The following is a 23,814-nucleotide window of genomic DNA, read 5'->3' as shown; positions in this document are numbered from 1 at the left end:
GATTCACATGAAGGAATCAAATTTAATATTTCCAAGCCTGAATGTCAGACAGAATGTGGGTGTTTGTGAGTGGTAAGGAGAATGCAAAGAAATTTAGATGAGTTGAAGTGAATGGGCAAATACGTGGCTGTTGCAGTGTGATGTAGAATAGTTAGGAATGGCAAACTATTATTTAAATAGTGATCAGTTGATGTATAGAGAGACCGGGCTGTCCTTGTACATCAGTCACTGAAAAAGCATATGGATGCAGCAAGCAAACCGGAAGGTAAATGGTATGTTGGGCCTTCAATACAACTCGGCTGAGAATTGGAGCAGGGATGTCTTGCTGCAATTGCGCAGGGGCTTGGTGAGACACACCTAGAGCATTGTTTGCAGTTTTGACCACCTTACTGAAGAAAAGACTTACTGGCTGTAGTGGGGGTTTGCCAGACTGATTGCTGGAAAGGTTTGTCAGATGAAGTGAGCTGCGTTTAACTGGGACTATGTTCACAGGAGTTGAGAAGAATGAGAGAAGATATCATTGAAAGGTTGTAAAATTCTGACAGAACAGGACAGATCGATACAAGGAGGATGTATCGTCTGGCTAAGGCAATCTAGTGCAAAAGGAAATGGGATAGGTCACTTTGGACTGAGATGAAAGGGTTTGTGAACCTGTGGAATTCTCAACCACAGAAGGTGATGTCACTGAATATGTTTGAGAGAAATAGCTTTCTAAAGGCTAAAGTGGGGTATGGGAGAGAGCAGGTTTGTTGTGGATAAAATGTGGAGCTGGAAAAAGCACAGCAGGTCAAGCAGCATCAGCGGGACTAAGTTTAGCAAGCACTATGGCTGAGGTTATCAAGGGTGATCTGTTGTGTCAGAGACCAACTGCAATCTCATTTTAGTAGGGCTCCTGTTCCTACGTTACTTAAAGTAAATGGTGCACTGCTCACAGTTGGTCATCTGATGATTGAATGCAGTGCCCTACATATGAACATAAGGGCATAGGAATTAAGATGAGGAATAAGCCTTTCAGTCTGCCTCACCATTTCACATGATCACAGAATTGTTATGGCATAGAAGGTGCTCATTTGACCCATCCTCCCTGTTCTATTACCTATATCGCCATATTCCTGACACCACTTCTGTCCAAATAATCATCCAATTCCCTCTTCAATGCTTCAGTTAATCCTGCTTCCAGCACATTTGCTAGCACTCCTTTCCAGATCCTAACCACACACATTAACCTTGCTCCTTTTGTACATCACTTTAACTACATGGAAACAGCTTCTCCCTATCCAGCCCATTTTGAAAGCCTCAATCAAATCTCCTGTCCCCCTTGTCTTCTCTAAGGGGAATAATCCCAATCACTTCAAGTTATTCTCCTCACTGAAGCTTCTTATAACTGAAGATTTTTGTGCCTGGAATCGTTCTTAGAGTTGCATGATTTCTGTCCATACCCCGGATCTAAGTCCCTTGATTGCTTCTCAAACCTGCCAGAATCAACAATGCTTCAGATTGCTAACATGTTTTGTAATGCTGGGTTTGTAGCAGCCCTCCAGTGAACAGCTGTCATGGGGATGATGGACCAAATGGCCTCTTGCTGTGGTGCAAGATTCTTTCAGATGTAATTAGATAGTAAACAGAAGGAGGAGCACTGAAGGTATTTTTGGCTCTTCCTTGCACTCTGACTCAGGCTCAGTGGAATGCTCTTACAGCAACTCAGCCTGCGAGCTATTAACTCAACACAAATGGAGATCTATGAGATTTGCTGCTGTGTTTAAAACCAGGCAGAAGGCAGCATGCCAAGCTAGTCATTGGGTAATTCAGTCACTCCACATGAAGTTGTTCTGCACGCCCTGACACTGCTTTAAATGTGTGGGTTGCATTGTCTTTGTCATTTTTTTGGTCTCGGAGATATGTAAATCACCCCCATCCCCAAACACTGCCTCTTGGAAGGGAGTTTCCATGATTTTAGGAGCAGAGAGTCTAATTCCGTGTCAAGATGGAAAGCTTAGAGTTGGTGATGGTCCCACACACTTGTTCTCTCGAGGTGTTGGTGGTCATGACTTTGGGACCTGGATCACAGCAGCTGTCTGCTTACAGAGTTGATAGTTGACAAAGGGGTCTTTACATAAGCAGACTCTCAAAATGACTTCAATCTCCAACATTGAGGGTGAGGAAATACCGCTGCCTTCAAGCGAAGGCTCCATTATTCATGAACGTCATCTGAAGATAAAATGAGTCACCCTGAGCATTGATTTCTTTAAATTCTAGATGCTGCAGCCTCAACAAAGCAAAGAACCAGCTTAAAACCTGAAGAGCTGTGAGGAGATTGGGGACAGCGGAACTGAAGTCCAAGATCAGCCATGATCTTGTCACTTGGCAGAAGTCTCCAGAGTCGAAGACAGTGCTGTCGGAAAAGCCCAGCCGGTCAGGCAGCATCCAAGGAGCAGGAGAATCGGGCTTAAACCCTGATGAAGGGCTTTTGCCTGAAACATAGATTCTCCTGCTCCTTGCATGCTGCCTGACTGGCTCTGCTTTTCCAGCACCTCACACCCGACTCTAATCCCCAGATTCTGCAGTCCTCATTTTCTCCTAGAAGTCTCCAGGGACCATACTTTTCACTCCTACCCTTATTTCTAAAGAGTTTGTGCATACTCTTCATCTTAAATCCAGAGCAAAGTTGACCCTGGTCACTTTGATAATGGCACTGGACAATGTGACTGTGTTGTTTGAGGACAAAATTGAGTGGCTGCAGTGAGCACAGTGATAAACAGGTTGCGACAAGTGATTTTAATTTTCTTTCCAAATTGTGTGTGATGTGTTAACAGAATCCACAAAATACCTTAATACGCCATTTGCACAGGTAGTTCAGCCCTTTGCCAGTATCGTGTATGTAACTGTCTATTCCTAAGAAGTGATGGCATGGTCAGAGTGTGATGTTTAGAGTCACACAAGGCTAAGTGGGCAATGAGTTTGGAATTATGTTGCAAGCTGGTAGCAGAGACTCACTGAGCACATTCTTTGGAAGTCCTTTCTGTACCCGTGTGTCTGGGAGCATTAAACCACGTTGGAACAAGGTAAGGCTTTTCTCCGGGCCCTTGAGCTTTTTTTGCATCATTCAGTAAGCAGTTTATAGAGTCATTGAGATGAACGGCATTGAAGCAGATCCGTTGGTCCAACTCGTCCATTCTGACAGATATTCTAAATTAATCTTCTGTACATTAAATCTCTTTCCTCTTTGCTTCATATTTCTTGACTCAACAAATCCCCAATCATTTCAGTTTTGATCGTTCCAGCATCCATGACCTTTTTGGGAGAGTTTGAAATGCCTCTGAGTATAAGCCTGTGTTCCACTGTCCTGGATTCTCTCACCAGAATTACAGAATGGTCCACACTGCAGGAGGCCTTCAGCTCATTGTAGTAACATCTGATCTCCAAATGAGCAAAACACTTATTTTTATTCTCCCAACTTCTCCCCATAACCCCGCATGTTTTCCTTTCTGAGATAGCAGTTTAATGCCGATTTTGCATGGTTTAATTGAATCTGTCTCCGCCACGCTCGAGAGCAGTGTATTCTGCATCCTAACCACTGTGTGTAAGACAGGTTTTTCTTTTCTATCACTCGTGCTTCTTTTACCAATCACTTTAGACCTGTGCTATCTCGTTCTTTCAACCCCACCCATCAGTACGAGCACTTTCTCCCCATGGACTGTGTTGGACCTCTCATGATTTTGAAGATTTGCGTCAAATTTCCTTTCAGCCTCTTTTCTCCACAGGAAGACTGCCTCAAATTCTCCAATCTATCTCATTCCTGCAACTGTGAGCATGAATATCTTCGACACGCACTGGTGTATTCTCATCCTTACTAAAAGTAAGACAGTACACACAATACAGCAGCTGAAATCAAACTAGTCTTTTCTCTCAATATCCACCCTACTGCATCCCTTCGAAATCCCTCCATCAAATTCCACTTTGTTCTTCCATATTGAAAGGAATTCAAGCCAGGTTCATATGTCCTCTTCTCGCAATCATAGAAGCATTGTAGAATTCCCGTAGTGTGTAAAAAGGTTATTTGGCCCATTGAGTCTGTATTGACCCTCCAAAGAGGATCCCAGCTCCCCACCCTATGGCGTCACACTTACCATGACTAATCCAGAGACTGCACCCTATACTGGTCAATTTAGCATGGCCATTCCGCATAATCTGCATATTTTTTGGACTGTGAGAGGAAACCCATGCAGGCACAGGGAGAATGTGCAAACTCCACACAGACAGTCATCCAAGACTGGGATTGAACCTAGGCTCCTGGTGCTGTGAGGAGCCGTGCTGACTACTGCACCAAAAGGCCACCCATTCCAAGTTATGATGTTATACCAGAGAACTGCACCCCTGTCAAGTCAATATTTCTTTTTGCTGTGGTGGGCTGTCCAGGACTAACTGATGTACTTCATCTGGGGTCTGGCCAATGACAGTACAACTTTAACCTTTACATAACCCAGCCTCCTGAAAAGACTGGCCAATGTCCTGTTAGCTTCAAATGTCCGATGACTCCTCTAATGCGGTTAGCAAAAGGACCTGAACCAAATTTATAAGGTCACTGTGATGTATTACACCTCAGATTTATGTTTACACTTTTGGGGAGAATAAAACTTGAGGTGACACAACAGTCATACATAAATCCAGTTTGAAATTCATGAGAAATAAGGTCCACTTGTCAGTTGGGAAGGCCAATGCAATGTTAGCAGTCATTTCAAGAGAACCAGAATATAAGAGCAGAGATGTACTCCAAAGTTGTATAAGGTCAGATCGCATTTGGAATATTGTGAGCAGTGCGGTGTCTGAGGAAGGACCTGCTGATGTTGGAGGGGGTCCAAACGAGGTTTACAAAAATGATCCCAAGGATGAAGGAGATGTCATGCGAGGAGAGATTGAGAACTCTAGATCTGTACTTGATGGAATTGACAAAGGATGAGAGGTGATATTTTTGAAAATTCAGAATAGAGAGAGGCCTGGATAGAATGGACATTGAGAAGATATTTCCGTGAGTAGGAGAGACTAGAACCCAAGGGCACAATCTCAGTGAAGAGACTACCCTTTAGAACTGAGATGAGAAGGAGTTTCTTCAGTCAGAGTGTGGTGAATCTGTGGAACTCATTGCCACGGAAGGCTGTGGAGGGCAAATCATTGAGTCTATTTAAGACAGAGAGAGATAGGCTCTTGACTGGTAAGATCTCTCCAGTTACAGGGAGAAAGCAGGAGAATGGGGTTGAGAAATATATCAGCCATGATTGAATGGTGGAGCAGACTCAGTGGGCTGAATGGCTTAATTCTGTTCCTGGATCTTATGATCGGTCAGCACCCTTTTCTCTTGCAGTACAAATTGTGGTGGTGCTTTGAAGTTTGGCATTCTTGCGTTTGTCCTAATGAATGCAAGATAAAATGCTTTGACAATGTCTCTCTTTTCAGTGGTAATCCAGTTCTGGATCGTTAAGCGGCTGTTCACGGGAGTGAAATTTTAACTTAGCTTACCAAACAGATTCTCAAGGGATCAGATGGAGTTTTGCCTTTACAGGCCTACTTAGTTTTACTCACTGCTACTTGGGTTAGGAAAGGCTTATATTACTACAATGTATTTGCTTTATAGCCAAGTAGATATTTTTGGACAATGCAATCATTGGTGTGTCGTAGGAAAATGACAGCTAATCTACATAAGTCAGACAAAAATATAATAATGTTAACTAGTCTCATTTTGCAATGTTTATTGAGATTCTCTTGCCTACCGTGAAATAGCACCGTGAAATCTTTTAGCTTATCCTGAGAGAGTAGTTGAGTCCTCAGTTTAATGTCTGACTTGAAAAAGTGTGTGCAGAACCTCAGACAGTGCAGCACTTTGTCAGTACGACACTAGAGGGTCAATTGAGAGTAAATTAACTGAGTTATAAAACCAGTGTTGCATTCAGTCCAGTCTGTTTTCTGACTGGTTAATTTATTTTAAAACTACTCCCAAAACTTCAACATTTGTCATTTCCATTTGCGATTTAACTTAGCCTCATTTGTCTGATAAAATTGTATTTTTCAAATTACTTTTCAAATAGTTTGTTGTGTGTCTGGCAAACTGTGTGTGTGGACTGTTTTTATATCAGCACTTTATGAATTCACATCCTCGCTCCCAAGGATTGTCAGTTTACCATCAGATAAGTGAACTGAGTTACAACTGGGACAGAGATGCTTCTTGCACAGTTTAGGCCTTGATTTGGGAGAGAGTCTGAAGACCCTGATTGATTTACACACTAAGTCCCTGATTTCCCTCATGCATTCACAATAGCCGGTTGACTGAGTGGTAAGTAAGGCTGATGGCAGAAGGTACGTCCGTAACACTTGGAACTTTCTTATGAGTATGAATAGAGTCATCAACTCTGTCAGAGCACAGTACTGAAAGTTTGGTAACATAATCACCAGTATCACATAATGGTAAAGCCTTTGGGCTTGTAACATAGATCTGGCCAGTGGGAATATGAGTTCAAATCCCACCAAAGCAACTGGTGGAATTTAGATGTAACTAAATAGGAATTCTTGAATTCAATACCAGTCACAGTCATGATGACCATAGAGTCCTAGAGATGTACAGCATGGAAACAGAACCCTTCGATCCAACTGGTCCATGCCAACCAGATATCCTAACTTAAATCAAGTCCCATTTGCCAGCATAAACTGGTGTAAAAATCTATCTTATTCATTAATGTCTTGAGAGAAAGAAATCTGCCGTCCTTAACCTGTCTGGTTTCTAAATGCCCGCAGCAGTGCAGTTGACTCTCAGCTCTCCTCTGTGATAGACTCACAAGCCACTCCCTTCATGAACATTTAGTGCTGAGTAATGAATGTTGGCCTTACCACTCAAATCCATGTCCCATCAAAGAAATTTATTTAAAAATAGTCACATGACCCAATCACTGTCACAGCGTCTGCCTTCCTTTAGCCAATTGGAAAGGAAATGGACTCTTGAGTGGGAACAGGAGTGAGGGTGTGAAACCGGTGAGGTCATGAGGCATATAAATGGGTGCATCACCTCGAAGAGAAATATTGCATGGATGCATTGTTCTGTTTCTGTCATTTTTTTCCTTTGTGTTCAATCCTCTTTTTGCCCCAAATGTAGAACCAGTCATTGCTTGGAAATGGGAAATGTAGGTAGAAACTCAGCAGTGAAGCCAGACGTTAAAAGATACAGTGCTCACTGTAGCAATTGGGAAATGCAGAATAATTTTGAACTCTGGCTAATTGCTGCAATAATCTTGCAGCATAACTTTGCAGGTCCCTAGTTAAGTACCAACTTGCATTGATTTCAATCTACTCCTCGCCACATGAGAGCGTTGATGTTGCTCATCAGTCAAAATGTAGTGTTTTTAATTCAGTTCATTTCAGGGGTGTAATTGGAGTCTGGCTGTGCATTGTGTTGATAAATGGGATGCACTTTACTGGAAGGTAATGAGACTGGAGTGGTCCAATCATGCATTCAAGTTGGACCAGGAGGGGATCACGAATCAGACTTTCTACTCTCAATTATTGTCCATTGACTTCTCTCTCCCTTGCTGCTTCCCTCCAAAATAACTTGCTTACGGATATTGACTGCCCCAGACTTGCAATGAGCCTGTGGTAATAAGATAACACTAAAAAATTGAGTACCCCTCAAACCCACCCATTGCATTGGTCAACCTGTCAAGGAGACAGAGTATGCAACTGTGGAGCGGGCGTCCAGAAACATTTTTAAAAATGAAAATGAGATATCTGAGAGAGGAGGGGTGGGAGCAAATTGCATCTCTTTGCAATTGAAGGTAATTCTCATTTCATCAGTGGGCAGTTGTGTTTCTGTTCTTCCCTTTGCAGCCCATCACTCGTTTACTCTTGGAATGAATGGCTTGTTTAGCCATCAGTAGGGGGATAGTTGAGCGTCAGCCCAACATTGCAGTGGCTTTGGAGTCACATGTAGGCCCAGACAAGGAAAGGAAGGCAGATTTCCATTGGACATTGAGAAAGGAGATGGGTTTTCAACATAATGGTCATGACCGAGACACATTGATAACTTCAGGCTTACACAATGCTGCACTGAGGCTTGAACCTAAGTCCCCAGAATAGTAGCCAGGGTTTCAGCATTACTTAAACTCTTGTTTACGCAACACTGTGGTCTGCCTTTGTGTTCCATTCACCAAAGGGGTAATGGTAAAGAAGGTAAGCTTCCCAACATAGATCGATGGTGAGTTAGGTTGTTGAAGGGATGTGTGATGAATGATTGTTGTTTGCACCTGGTCCCAGCATGCCACTACCTACAATGCTGGGAATGCTGGGATGACACACTGGCTTGCGAAAAAAATAAATTGCCTTGCTGAATATTTAATGCTGGTGTCATGGAATTGCATCTTGGCAGAGCTCTCTTGGTCTGCCAAGCATCTAGGCTGCACTGTGATCACTCTGTTCCCCATCGAACATGGATCTTGACTGTGGCGAAGGGAAAGGTCACCACACAGGCAGCTTTTGTTAATGACTGACTTGGCTATGATATACTGAGAAAGTGGTTGCTGGCTGAATGAAATAGTTTCATACCAACACAGAGCTCCACTTGGAGTAGGGACCTCGTTTGGTTTCAGGGAGTGGAGATGTGGTTGGCTGTGGGTGAGGGGTGGGCAAAGGGAGAAGGGAATGTACTTTTCACAGCAACCTCCTTCTCTCTCTCTCCTCGACATTCCTGGCAGAGTAAAGCAGTACTCAGCTTATGCCTTGGGCGGTGCCCAGTTAACTCGAGTCTGCGGGACTAAGCTTGACTCCTGTGCGTTTTGCTTGGGAGCGCAGGAGTGTGAGAGTGAGCTTGTGCAAGTGTGAAGGTGAGAGTACCAGCATGCGTGTGAGTGTGTGCAGGTCTGTAAGTGTGCATATCAACGCATGTGTGTTGCTGTGCGAGATGCAGGAGTGTGTGGGCGTGTGGGTGAGAGTGTATGCATGTGAATGTGCACGTGAGACTGTGCGCATGTTTGCACGTGAGTGCACACGAGCGTACATGTGAATTACGTGTGTGAATGTGTGTACATGTATGCAAATGTAAGTTGCACATCTGCCTGAGTGAGTGTGTACGTGTGTGTGCGAGTATGCGTGTGTGAGACCCTGCAGGAGCTTCGACCATTGCTGGTAGCTGGTGAAAAGCTAACCTGGATTAATCCACTAACTGCATGTTGGATAATGATCTGAGGCACAAGGACAACAGGCAGATGGGTTGGCGCATCTGATGGGTGTGTTTCTGTGCTTCTTGCATAGCAGTGAATGTCTGACAGGTGCGACCTTTTCATGAGACAGTCGAAACGATTGGCTCTCTGCCCAGAATATTGCTGCAACACTGTCCTTGATTGGTTGTTTTCCTGTCATGCATTGCTTCACAAGGGGAGAAACTGCCTTTCTTTCCCAAAGTAATGTACAATGGCTGGCTGCATCACGCTGCACTGTAAGTATTTTTGTAAACGCAGGTAGACTGTTGCCTTTGCATGTTACTTCCAGCTTGACGCAGGAAGATTTTATTTTTTAATTTCCTGTTCATTTTTTTTTAAATTGGGATGGGAGTTAAATGCTGGTTGGTAAAATGTTGATGTATCTGTTTCTCCTACAGGTTGGTACTGAGAAGTGCCTTTCCTGGAATCTCTGCTGCTTCGAAAAGCTTCTAGAGCAGTCTCTGCTTAATTGTCTTGCTTGCTGCCAGCTAGGACTGCAACAACTGCACATCCAAACCCTTCGGCTTTAGTACAATCACCCATTTCCCCCCCCCCCCCTTACCCCCACCTCCTCCCCTTCTAAAACATTTAAACCCTCCCCCAGCTCCCTCCTTCCTCCTCTTCCCCTTTTGTTCACCCCCTCCCTTTCATTCCCACCTAGGTCTGAAAGAGAGAGAGAGAGAGAAAGAGGGAGAGAGGGAGAGAGAAAGAGAGAACAAACTTTTTGCAGTATATCAGCCTGGCATTGCTCTCTTGCTATTTCACTATATCGAACAAAGAATTTTCATATAGACAGAAAAAAAAACACAACTCTACTGAAACAGTTACCTTCTGCCTGAAAGAATCGAAGGGATTAAAACAAAATTTTTTAAAAAGTCTGATCCTGGAAAGTCTGATCTCTGCAATCAGCTGGGCAGAGTTGATCAATATTGGTTGCCCACCTTTGAAACTGCTTGCCATATCAGAGGGCTGGATGTTACCTTTCGAATAACTGGTACTCTACAACAACTGCGATCCTCACTGAGAGCTAAGTGCTAACCCATTTCCAAGCTTCAAACCAGGCTTCAGTTTGGGAACACGTTATGGGTCACAGAGTACAATTGCCCTACGTTTGATGTACAACTCCATGCTGACACTGTTACTTTTTCAACCAAAATAGAGAGAAATAAAAAGAAGAAAAGTCTTTATTCTTTCTGAAATTCTTTTTTTTAAAAAACGAATCCTCACCAATCTAATGCCAGGGGCTTTCTCTGAAGGGAAACTTCCTTGTGGTGATCTTTCTGTTGAGAAAGCTTTTAATACACTCAAAACGAGAAAAAAACAAAGGGTATCCTTTATCACCCCCAAAAAACGTCAAGGTTTTCTTTAACCGGTCTTCACGGCTCCACAATCGACGTGTTTGGCTCTACACTGTTCCGGAACAATCTCGCCTGCTTGTTAACTCTCAAACATGGCTGTTAGTGTGACACAAATACGGGACACAAAATGGCTGACGTTGGAAGTGTGCAGAGAATTTCAAAGAGGCACTTGCTCAAGACCAGACACAGAATGTAAATTTGCACACCCTTCCAAAAGTTGCCAAGTTGAAAATGGACGAGTAATTGCCTGCTTTGATTCGTTGAAAGTGAGTACAGAAATGAACTACACGCGGGTGTGTTTTACTGACAATGCTCAGCTGAAATAATGTGTGCGCGCGCGTGTGATGTTTTGTATTCTGTGCAAGTGATGATGATGGACTGCCCAATGTGTGAAAATGCTTAAAAGAAGAGGGGGAGGAAAAAAGAAGCAACGCTGTAACCAAGTGTTTATTTGTAAGGTTTGCACACTGATGCCTTTGCACAAATTGCAGGGGATGAGAAAGCAGCTTCTAAGTTAACCAGACAGTAGCGATGCCTACACTCATGCATGTGTTCACTGAAATGTGTCGTGTTCCTTGAAAAACCTATATGCTTGGGCATGAATAATTTTCTAGCCTACGGGTGATGACTTTCCTTTTTCCTGTGATGTGTAAGCCCCACACTGGCTTCCAAGGAGCGGAATCAAGAGATTTGTGTTCGGGCCTGGTGTCAGTCAGAGCTGTCCACTGAGAAGAATGGTGGCAGTCAATGTGCCTCAGAGTTCAAGCTCACCAATGAATATAGCCTGTGTAGTTTGCTGCCTATTTTTAGACCAGCTACTCTGACAGAGCAAAGACTTTGTTTGGGGTGGGAAGGTTGGTGGGTGGGGGTGGGTGGGGAGCAATATCCCACAATGAAATGTCTTGACCCTCATTTCAGCTGTTCAGACATAGCCTGGCCTATTGCCAATCTGTCACTTCAGCTGAGGGGACTAATGTGCTTTTGGGTACTACAGGAGGCAAAAAGGATTGGACCTAACCTGCACGATACATGAAGCCAGGTCCTGAGTTGGAGCATTGCTTAGGCTTTCCTGAGGCCTGTGGTCACGTGTTCACTGTTAGCCATTCTTCATTTGTTCACAAACTCAAGAAATGAAGGCATTTGCTACGACACGTGGTTGTTTTGACGGAGACAAAATTGTTCTTCTCCCTTTCCCCAAGTAGAGTTCATTGTGCTGTCATTTTAATTCTTCCTTGCAGTATGTAATGTAATGAATGCTTGACCAAGAAAGAAGCCCCATAATCCACAGTACATAGCTTCACTCGCCTGACTTGGTGAAATGATCTTGTTAAAGTAGGTTGAGCAAGGCAGATGGCCAGCGTGAGATGGTTGTAGCTAAAGTGATTATAAGTAACTTTCAGGAGAGATTCCTTGCATAGCTTGATGGTGAGAGTGTGTGGTTTAATCCTTCATGACATTGTATTTTGATTAGATTAGATAGATGCACTGCTAGGAGCGGCAGAATGAGACACCCCGCTGTCCCCATTAACGCCTTCCTAGTGACCGACAAACAAGAGGTATGGCCTTGGTTCCAGCTCTCCTTTGTAAATGAGAAACTCACAGTGCAGGCTGGTTTGACCTCCATTTCTGGAGGTTTTACTATACTTACCCCGCATGGTCACTAACTGTTAACTCCACTCTTAGACCTACAGACACACATTTGTGCACACACTCATATGCACACACACACATAAATGCATACGTGCACATACAAACATTCAGGCGCCCTCGCTCTCTCGCCCGCGCTCTCTCGCCCGCGCTCTCTCGCCCGCGCTCTCTCGCCCGCGCTCTCTCGCCCGCGCCCTCGCTCACACCATCCTTGTACTGACTGGCCTTCTGATGTTGGTTGGAGAGTGAACAATGTCTTCATTACCATGGACAATGGGATAAAGCCAAGGTTTGGGCATGAAAATAACAAAGGTGCTGCTATATTGGTGTAACTACGTTGATGATACGAATGGCTTCCATTGAGTTCTGATGTAAGACCAGAGCTGTTTAAGCCATAGAAGGAAGTGACTGAGAGGATTTCATGGAATTGCGTAAAGACAGGAAAGACAAATGCAGAACCAGTTCAGAGTAGGCAATTGATGGTAGTGGAATCAAGACCGTTTGAATAGTCCCAGTAGGTGGTTGCTGTGAATAAGGGTAGGCAAGGACCTGGTTTAATGTAACTGTTTTCTCAATGAAACATTGCCTCAGTGCTGAACTGAAGTGTCAGCCTGGAGCCACAAATATAGGGTTGATATCTGAATACTTTACACCCAGAAGAATGTCCATTTGGTAGCCTAATAAAGAGAAAAGCTTCAAATCATTCAAGAAACCGTTATGGAACTGTAAGATTTTCTTGACAGGTGAAGAAGGATTAGCCAGTTGACACCACCTCCTCCACCACCACCTCCTCCACCCATCTATCTCGTGGTTGTGCGCTATACACATTGTGCCTTGAACCCTCACAAGTTCCCGACAAAATGATGTTAGGAATGCTCCACCATAAAGACCAGCTATTGCCTGGGTATAAGATGTTCCTTTGTGGGAAACCAAATAGCATAGAGGCGATCATATCATCACAGTGTTGTGCGCATAACTGTGATTGGACACAGTTACCAAGTCTGGGGATGGACAAAACCTCATCCGGGAAAAGCTGCCATCTCGGGTTGAATATATTCCTTAAGGCTTTACTATGCGCCCCTCTGATAGGGTAGTACGGTGTCTCATTGGTTGGCCTCACAGCACCAGGGATCCAGGTTCGATTCCAGCCTTGGGTGACTGCACATTCTCCCCGTATCTGCGTGGGTTTCCTCCGGGTGCTCCGGTTTCCTCCGTCAATCCAAAGATGTGCAGACTGAGTGGATTGACTAAACTAAATTACCCTTTGTATCCAGGGATGTGCCGGCTAGGTGGAGTAGCCATGGAAAATGCAGGGATATGGCAATGGGATGCTCTTTGGTGGGTCAGTATGGGCTCGATTCACCCGAACGTCCTGCTACCACACTGTTAGGATTCTATGATTCCAGACATCTCATTGAGCATCTGTCCTGAACCTCCTGACATTGTTTGTCCAAGACACCTCTTTCCAATAGTTTCTAATCAATACTCGAGGAAATCCAGCAGACATTAATCTTTCAAATTTGAGTGAACTAAGGGTCTTAGGTTGCTGAGACAGACTGGAAAATTGAATTCCCAGTTCCAACTCTAGCTGTGTTGGAACCTTTTTGAGCTTAGGGAGAGGAGAAAGTGAATGTTCTTTGCAAAAATTACAGCTGAGTTGATAAAGCTGAGGCAACATATGCTACTGCCTGGAGCTTTGTACACAATCTAATACATGAGGAAGACACGTGGTTGGAGTTCACTCGGTATCCAAGGGCTTCCAGTGTTGTCTATAAATTCCGCTGCCACATATTTGCACTTACTGAACCTCCAGACTGTCTTTGGTATTTTCAATGAGTCACCCTCTGTGAGAAAGGGATTAGATGTGGAGGAGATAAACCTGTCACACGCTATATCCACACCCTCATTTCTCATCTAACTTTTAGGAGGAATTATGAGAGAGAGAGGTGTTGAATAAATTCATGAGTTTTAATCTCTACTTTTTTTTTGGAGAGAAAACCATTTGAAAACGTCATTAACTTATTCACATTGACTGTGTAAAGAGGACTGCCTTTTTTTTTTTGGTCCCTTTGTTAAGCAGGTTTGTCTGTTTTGGGTGCTAATATTTTTCTCTCGACAAATCCCCAACATTTCCCCAAAATAAGGCAAAGGTGCCACAGCGGGAAGGAGGAGGCTTTTTTAAATGCAGAAAGGTTTTGTAACTAAAACATCGTGTCTGAATGAAACAAATTCAATCATAATTTTCCAAAGCGAATTCAATGCTTTGAGGATATAAAAGTGCATGGTTTAAGAGGAAAAGGCAGATGTGTATAGGATGAATTGTAGTGGTTTCTCAACCAGGCCTATGTGTGTGTGCTGTAAGATTCTCAGATTCCATATTTTAATGTAAAGCCCTAATCTTCTATTCTGAAATGTTTCACTCTCCTCTTTCTTCCCCCCCCCCCCCCCCCCCCCCACTGAGACTGAATTCTCATAGCAAAGACGAGGTCTTGTATTTGTCAAAAACAAAAACTTGCTGGAGATCACAGTGAGTCAGGCAGCATCCATGGAGAGAGAGAGTAAGCTAACGTTTCAAATTTAGGTGACTGTTGTATTGATTAAACACTTCCCTCTTATAATAGTCATGAATGCTCCATTTAAAAAAAAAAATTAATTCAGTCGAAGTATGTGGGTGTCACTGGCTAAGCCAGCATTTATTGCCCACCCCTATTTGCTGTGGAGGAGGTGGTAGTAAACTGCCTAATGGGACTGCTGAGGTCCTAAGGGTGTAGGGAAACCCGCAATGTTGTTAGGAAGGGAATTCCGGGATTTTTGCCAGTGACCGTGAATAAATGCCGATACGCTTCAGGTTAAGATGACGTGGCACTTGGAGGGGAACTTGCAGCCGATGATATCCCAAGGTTCTGCTACCCTTGTCCTTCCTGCACAGTGTCCTGCTTTCAAATGGAAAGCCTGTGCTCATGAGGTTCAGGATGTAGCTTAATGGGTACCACTTGGGTGCTCTACTCTAAAGATTTCAGTGTGAAATCTAGGTTTGGACATGTCACTCTGCTGTTGAGAGAGTACTGTACTTTCTTAGGCAAATTATAGAATCATAGTATCCCTACAGTGTGGGAGTAGGCCATTCAGCCCATTGGATCCACACAGACCATTCTAAGAGCATTCCATCTAGATCCACCTCCCTGTTCTATCTCTATAGCCCTATATTTCCCATGGTCCCTGATGAAGGGCTCCTGCCCGAAACATCAGTTTTCCCGTTGCTTGGATGTTGCCTGACTTGCTGCATATTTCCAGCACCACTCTAATCTTGACTGTAATCTCCAGCATCTGCAGTCCTCACTTTCTCCTATATTTCCCATGGTTAACCCACCTACCCTGTACATCCCAAGACACTATGGGCAATGTAGCTGGCAATAGCCAGTCCACTAACCTGGACATACAAGGCTCCATCCATGCTCTCAGCTGTAAATAAAAGGCCTCATAGTTCTAGTTTGAACAAGAGGAGGAGAGTTATTCTGTCTCCTGGTCAATATTTATCCCACAATCAGCATCACTCAATCGGGTGATTTGGTTATTGTCGTATTACTGTTTGACAGAGCTCACTGTGCACCAGTGGGCTGCTTCACTTCATACGTTACACAGCATCTACAGTTCAAAAGTACTTTGTTAGCCCTAAAGTATGTTGTGATGCTCTGAGGTTGTGCAAGGTGCTCTATCAATGCAAGCCTTTCTTTCAGGGAAGAGCAGTCAGCTAATGTATGTATTGATGTTGTACGTATTTCGAGAATGCTGGTTGAGGGAGGAATTCTGGTTAAGAAACCAGAAGAAATATCCACTCTTCTTTGAGTATAGTCAGAAGATCCTCAGTGCTCATTTGAATCTCTTAAGGCAAGAAATAGTATCCAATTAACAGCTTATAAGAGCAATGGCACCTCCAGCAGTGTGACACACCCTCAACACTGGATTGGTTTGTCAGCGTAGTTAGATGTTCAAGTCTTTTATTAGAACTGATCTCCACAGCTAATTGACTCAGTTCAATGCGATGAAAATGTGTTGCTGGAAAAGCGCAGCAGGTCAGGCAGCATCTAGGGAACAGGAGAATCGATGTTTCGGGCATTAGCCCTTCTTCAGGAATCCTGAAGAAGGGCTAATGCCCGAAACGTCGATTCTCCTGTTCCCTAGATGCTGCCTGACCTGCTGCGCTTTTCCAGCAACACATTTTCATCTCTGATCTCATGCATCTGCAGACCTCACTTTCTCCTCAGTTCAATGCGGCTCCACAGACTAGACAGTGTACCTAAACTGAGTATTCTTGTAGTAGCTCAGTGGTTAGCTCTGCTACCTCACAGTCCCAGGGACCAGAGTTCAGTTCCACCCTCAGGCAACTGTCTGTCTGTGTGAAGTTTGCACATTCTCCCTGTCTGTGAGTGGGCTTCCTCCCACAGTCCAAAGATGTGTTGGTTAGGTGATTTGGCCATGTTACATTGACCATAGTGTCCAGGAATGTGCAGGCTAGTTGAGTTAGGCATGGGAAATGCAGAGTTACAAGGACAGGGTAGGTCTGGGTGGGATGCTTTTTGGAGGGACAATGTGTGGACTTGATAGGCCACATGGCCTGCTTCCACATTGTAGAGATTCTGTGAAGTACTACCACTGCTCGATGCCAGAGTGAACACCACTATATTAAAATGAACCCTTTAATTGCTGGCTTTCACTCACACTAGATTGAAAGAAGCCACCATGAACTCTGATCTGAACATCTCCATTCGGATCAGTTGACTGAGGCCTGCTTGTTATGATAGCAAGGAGAGTCTGTTCCATGGCGGAAATTTTACTTTAGTCCTCCTATTTTCCAAAACAGAATGTGCCATTGTGTCATAAAAACATCATTAGATTTTTTTTTTTAGTTAGGACCAAAAGATTCTGCAACTACTCCATGAAGTGGTGTGGCTTTGCTTTCAATAATGGCTGTAATGTGTCTTGACACTTGTGAGAAAACTCGAATGTAGTTTGAACATGAGTTACATGTTGCAGAAGTAGCATGCAGCCATTCTGTGGTCTAACAGTCAGCCGAGCATTTATTTCCTCCTTTCTATTTTAGCAATTGCTGCAGTTTAAGTCGTATGTGGAGGGCAACCTGTCACCTTCCTCATGCCTTCGATTATAAACAGTGACACTTTGAGGTGAGCATTCATTCAGGTGGAAATTGTGATGCTTTACAATGAGGGCTTGTCTTTATTCCACTGGCCTCCTGTATGTTTTCCTGACATTCCATTCAGTGTAATCAGTAACAGATTTGTTCAACAAATGGCTTGCGGAGTCTAGGCAGAAAGCACAGGCCTTTGGCTGGCAGCTATGGCCAGGATGTTACGATTGTGTGATTGCGGGAAATGAGTAGACTGACTCAGGCAGTTAAACAAATTCTTGGCATCCACGTTCACCTTCTGTGGATAAAATAGTAGTTCCAGAGCCAATTCTTCATTTTCTGCCTCATGATGATCTGGAACGAAATTCGGATTTTTTTTTCAGTACGCAGGGACATCAGTTTAAGGCCTAAAAATCTGATTTGTTGACAGCAACTAAAATTAATATAGATCCTTTATGGTCGTAAAACACCAAATACTCTTCACAGGAAGCTGAAATTTACCACAAGAGGAGATATTAGAGTTAATAAAAGCTAAACTCATTTTTTTAGTGGTATGTGGCCAGTGCTAGCTGGCCAGCATTTATTGCCTATCCCTGGTTGCCCTTGTGGAGGTGAGCTAAAGAGTCATAGAGATGTACAGCAAGGAAACAGACCCTTCGGTGCAACCTGTCCATGCCGACCAGATATCCCAACCTAATCTAGTCCCACCTGCCAGCACCTGGCCCATATCCCTCCAAACCCTTCCTATTCATATACCCATCCAAATGACTCAGAGAGGTTTATTTGCTCTATAGGAGGAGGAGGAGAGAGATGGAGAAGTTTAAGGAGTGAATTCTAGACTATTACCCTCAGTCATTGGAATACATGGCTGCCAACATTGGAATATTTAAAATCAGGGATGCATTGGGATTTAGATTTAGATTTTATTGTCACATGTACTCAAGTACAGAAGGGTACAGTGAAAAGTGTACAATGTTACCACACCACACCATCTTCAGTATCAAGGTGCAAAAAAAATCTTACAAAGTAGTAAGAGAAACAGAGTTAAAAAGTGAAGCATTTCTTCATAGCATAAGTAGAAACAGAACAAAATAAGGCAGTAGTTCAGTGACTAGATCAGAGGATTGTTAGGACTAGGGAAAATTGCAGAGATAAGGAGAGATGAGACCATGGAGCGATTTGGAAATAAAGATGAGAATTTATAAGCCTTGCCAGTGTGGATCAGTGCGACATCTGGTAAGACTGAGATATTGTTACAACCCAGTACCTGGGCAAACTCCCCCAAAGTCGATATGTCATCATGACAATAAGCAGGCACCAGAGTTTTGGATGGAGACAGTCGAAGTGTTCCCTTTTGGCTTTGGAGATAGATTTTAAAAATCCGAGACAAATGTCTGCACAGAATGACTAAACACATAGAGGAAACATGGATGTGAAAAGATAATAAGGTCCATTAGACCTATTCCATCCATGAATATTCCATCACACAGCAGTTTCTCCCATGTATGAATGGACACTGTGACATTGGTGGAACACAGTAGAATTCTAACATTGAATGATGTTTGAATGCTGCTTTGACAGTGGTGTTATCCACAGTGGAGGAAGGAATTTTGAACAAAAGGGTCATGGCACTTTGGTCAGTACTGACTCCTGAAGAGGATCGACTGGGATTTGATTTTTTTTCTTCTTTCTTTGGATATGGGCATCACTGGCAAGTTTGTTGACCATAACTAATTGGCATTAAACTTCCCCATGACATTTTGGAGGATAATGAAGAGTAGCCCGTTTACTGTGGATTTGTAGTCACATAATCCATATACTGAAAAAACTCTTTCTTTAATAAATACGAAGGAAAAATAACAGTACAGCACAGGAAGATGTCCTTCAGCCCACCAAATCTATGCCAACATGTGATTCCTTTCTAAACTAAAAACCATTTGCTTCCACATGGTCTGTATGCCTGTATTCCTTGCCTATTCTTACATCTGCCTCTTAAAGTTGCTGTTGTGTCCACCACCTCTGGCAGCACATTCCAGGCATTTACCGACCTCTGTATAAAAACAAAAACAACTTGCCTCTCGCATCTCCTTTTAAATTTTCCCCCTTTTACCTGAAATCTCTGTTCCCTTTTAGAGGTGAAATTTCTATCCTGGAGAAAAAGACTTTGACTATCCATTCTATCCATGCTTCTCATAATTTTGTACATCTCTAACAGATCGCCCCTCAGCTTCTGAGATTCTAGTGAACACAAACCAACTTTGTCCAATCTCTCATCGTAGCTAATAACCTCTGAACCATCCTGGTAAGTTGTTTCTGGACCCTCTCCAAAGCCTCGACATCCTTCTGATGGTGTGGGACCAGAACTGCACACAGTATTCCAATTGTGGCCTAACTAAAGTTCTATACAGCTGCAACATGACTTGCCCATTTCTATACTCTGTGCCCCAACTGATGAATGTAAGCATGCCATATGCATCCTTGACCATCTTATCCACTTGTGTTGCGACTTTCAGGAAATTGTGGACCTGTACACCCTAGATCTCTCTCTATGTTGATACTTTAAATGTTTTTTTAAATCAGATATCAATCTAATTCATAATTCCAGCATTTTGGACGATTTGTTTTTAAGCTGTGGGTAGTGCAGACAAGACAGTATTTGCCTTACTATCCTAAAGGCTATTAAGATTAATCATAGCGTGTGGAACTGGAATCACATGTTGATCAGATAAGAAGAACAACTTCCAACTCCCAACCCTCAAGGCCAATAGTGTACCAGGTGAATCTTACAGCAATCTATTTTCAATTGCTGTCTTTTCCCCTAGAGCTCACTCAAAGTCACTAACTTCATTAAATGCAATGCCGCAAGGATTTGCATTGGTTTGGAACCCAGTGACACAGCCGGAACCTGAGCTAAACTGTCAAATCAGGCCCTTTCCCTGAGATGGTCTTAATCTGTGGGATTTTGTTGTTCTCTGACCAACCTCAAGGCTTCCGTCCTGATGAAGGGGTCGCTGGACTTGAAACGTTAACTCTGCTTTCCTCCCACAGCTGCTGCCAGACCTGCTGAGTTTTGCCAGCAATGTTTTGTTTTTGTTGCAGATCTCCTGCAGCCCGTTGTTTCTGAACACTCAGGTTTTGCGCCAGAAGTGCTGTCGAACCGACGGACAGAAGGATTGTAAAATTACAAACAAAATGAGAGTTTCTCGTTCTCCAAAGTATGACCATTTCCATTGGAAGACCGCTTCCTCTCATCAGAGCTTGACTCTGCTTTGCTGAGGATACTCAGTGGAGTTGTTACACAAGGAGTATCGATGGTTAAAGGCGATTAAATTGATTTGTGGTGGAGAACTTCAATTGTAGAACCATAAAATGTAGGAGCAAATTAGACCACTCGCCCCATCATGTCTGCTCCACCATTGAATGAGATCATGACCAATCTGATAATTCTCCACTCCACTTTCCTGCCTTATAGCCATGACCCTTGATCCTTTGCTGACTTACAAATCTGTCCATTTTAGCCTTGAATATATGTAATGACCCAGCCTCAACTGCCCTCTGTTGCAGAATTCTGCAGATTTTTTATATCTCCTGAGAGGGGACGAACAACTTCCTCATCTCTGTCCTAACTGGATGACCGCTTATCCTGCGTTTTTGGCATCTGCTCTTAGACTCTGACACAAGGGGAAACAAGCTCTGTGTGGTTATCCTGTCAAGTCACCTAAGATTCTTGTATTTTTTCAATGAGATTTGCCTGTCAGTTTTCTAATTAATTGATAAGGCAGATAGTGCCAAATTATTTATTTCTTTTTTCTGGGGAATTCATGAAGAACTGGTGCAACCTTTATAATGAGAACTAGTCATTTAAAAATAGTTCTTCACACAAAAGAGTGAGGCAAATCAGGATCTCACTCACTCACTCACACTCACTCACTCACTCACTCACTCACTCACTCACTCACTTTTATAATGAGAACTAGTCATTTAAAAATAGTTCTTCACACAAAAGAGTGAGGCAAATCAGGATCTCACTCACTCACTCACACTCACTCACTCACTCACTCACTCACTCACTCACTCACTCTCTCGACCCTCTCTCTCTCTCTCTCGACCCTCTCTCTCTCTCTCGACCCTCTCTCTCTCTCGACTCTCTCTCTCGACCGACCTCTCCTCTCTCGACCCTCGTCCCTCTCCTCTCTCGACCCTCGTCCCTCTCCTCTCTCGACCCTCGTCCCTCTCCTCTCTCGACCCTCGTCCCTCTCCTCTCTCGACCCTCGTCCCTCTCCTCTCTCGACCCTCGTCCCTCTCCTCTCTCGACCCTCGTCCCTCTCCTCTCTCGACCCTCGTCCCTCTCCTCTCTCGACCCTCGTCCCTCTCCTCTCTCGACCCTCGTCCCTCTCCTCTCTCGACCCTCGTCCCTCTCCTCTCTCGACCCTCGTCCCTCTCCTCTCTCGACCCTCGTCCCTCTCCTCTCTCGACCCTCGTCCCTCTCCTCTCTCGACCCTCGTCCCTCTCCTCTCTCGACCCTCGTCCCTCTCCTCTCTCGACCCTCGTCCCTCTCCTCTCTCGACCCTCGTCCCTCTCCTCTCTCGACCCTCGTCCCTCTCCTCTCTCGACCCTCGTCCCTCTCCTCTCTCGACCCTCGTCCCTCTCCTCTCTCGACCCTCGTCCCTCTCCTCTCTCGACCCTCGTCCCTCTCCTCTCTCGACCCTCGTCCCTCTCCTCTCTCGACCCTCGTCCCTCTCCTCTCTCGACCCTCGTCCCTCTCCTCTCTCGACCCTCGTCCCTCTCCTCTCTCGACCCTCGTCCCTCTCCTCTCTCGACCCTCGTCCCTCTCCTCTCTCGACCCTCGTCCCTCTCCTCTCTCGACCCTCGTCCCTCTCCTCTCTCGACCCTCGTCCCTCTCCTCTCTCGACCCTCGTCCCTCTCCTCTCTCGACCCTCGTCCCTCTCCTCTCTCGACCCTCGTCCCTCTCCTCTCTCGACCCTCGTCCCTCTCCTCTCTCGACCCTCGTCCCTCTCCTCTCTCGACCCTCGTCCCTCTCCTCTCTCGACCCTCGTCCCTCTCCTCTCTCGACCCTCGTCCCTCTCCTCTCTCGACCCTCGTCCCTCTCCTCTCTCGACCCTCGTCCCTCTCCTCTCTCGACCCTCGTCCCTCTCCTCTCTCGACCCTCGTCCCTCTCCTCTCTCGACCCTCGTCCCTCTCCTCTCTCGACCCTCGTCCCTCTCCTCTCTCGACCCTCGTCCCTCTCCTCTCTCGACCCTCGTCCCTCTCCTCTCTCGACCCTCGTCCCTCTCCTCTCTCGACCCTCGTCCCTCTCCTCTCTCGACCCTCGTCCCTCTCCTCTCTCGACCCTCGTCCCTCTCCTCTCTCGACCCTCGTCCCTCTCCTCTCTCGACCCTCGTCCCTCTCCTCTCTCGACCCTCGTCCCTCTCCTCTCTCGACCCTCGTCCCTCTCCTCTCTCGACCCTCGTCCCTCTCCTCTCTCGACCCTCGTCCCTCTCCTCTCTCGACCCTCGTCCCTCTCCTCTCTCGACCCTCGTCCCTCTCCTCTCTCGACCCTCGTCCCTCTCCTCTCTCGACCCTCGTCCCTCTCCTCTCTCGACCCTCGTCCCTCTCCTCTCTCGACCCTCGTCCCTCTCCTCTCTCGACCCTCGTCCCTCTCCTCTCTCGACCCTCGTCCCTCTCCTCTCTCGACCCTCGTCCCTCTCCTCTCTCGACCCTCGTCCCTCTCCTCTCTCGACCCTCGTCCCTCTCCTCTCTCGACCCTCGTCCCTCTCCTCTCTCGACCCTCGTCCCTCTCCTCTCTCGACCCTCGTCCCTCTCCTCTCTCGACCCTCGTCCCTCTCCTCTCTCGACCCTCGTCCCTCTCCTCTCTCGACCCTCGTCCCTCTCCTCTCTCGACCCTCGTCCCTCTCCTCTCTCGACCCTCGTCCCTCTCCTCTCTCGACCCTCGTCCCTCTCCTCTCTCGACCCTCGTCCCTCTCCTCTCTCGACCCTCGTCCCTCTCCTCTCTCGACCCTCGTCCCTCTCCTCTCTCGACCCTCGTCCCTCTCCTCTCTCGACCCTCGTCCCTCTCCTCTCTCGACCCTCGTCCCTCTCCTCTCTCGACCCTCGTCCCTCTCCTCTCTCGACCCTCGTCCCTCTCCTCTCTCGACCCTCGTCCCTCTCCTCTCTCGACCCTCGTCCCTCTCCTCTCTCGACCCTCGTCCCTCTCCTCTCTCGACCCTCGTCCCTCTCCTCTCTCGACCCTCGTCCCTCTCCTCTCTCGACCCTCGTCCCTCTCCTCTCTCGACCCTCGTCCCTCTCCTCTCTCGACCCTCGTCCCTCTCCTCTCTCGACCCTCGTCCCTCTCCTCTCTCGACCCTCGTCCCTCTCCTCTCTCGACCCTCGTCCCTCTCCTCTCTCGACCCTCGTCCCTCTCCTCTCTCGA

General features: G+C 45.5%; 1 protein-coding gene across 11 annotated transcripts in view; it reads left to right on the top strand.

Annotated features, from left to right (window-relative positions):
* Positions 1-23,814, top strand: part of mbnl1 (muscleblind-like splicing regulator 1) — a 238,329-nt gene that overhangs the window by 57,520 nt on the left and 156,995 nt on the right. For 9 of the 11 annotated variants that reach the window (XM_043702716.1, XM_043702713.1, XM_043702712.1 and 6 more), the window contains exon 1: positions 9,838-10,857. The exons of the other annotated variants lie outside the window; for them this stretch is intronic. In XM_043702716.1, the coding sequence (XP_043558651.1) occupies positions 10,684-10,857 (174 nt within the window). In that variant the 5' untranslated portion in view covers positions 9,838-10,683. Of the gene's footprint in view, positions 1-9,837; positions 10,858-23,814 lie in introns of those variants that run through there. 11 annotated transcript variants of the gene reach the window in all.

Source organism: Chiloscyllium plagiosum, chromosome 13 (assembly GCF_004010195.1).
Source record: "Chiloscyllium plagiosum isolate BGI_BamShark_2017 chromosome 13, ASM401019v2, whole genome shotgun sequence".
Taxonomy (NCBI): Eukaryota; Metazoa; Chordata; class Chondrichthyes; order Orectolobiformes; family Hemiscylliidae; genus Chiloscyllium; species Chiloscyllium plagiosum.
The sequence above is the reverse complement of the archived record's forward strand: the minus strand, read 5'-3'. Positions and strand labels throughout refer to the sequence as shown.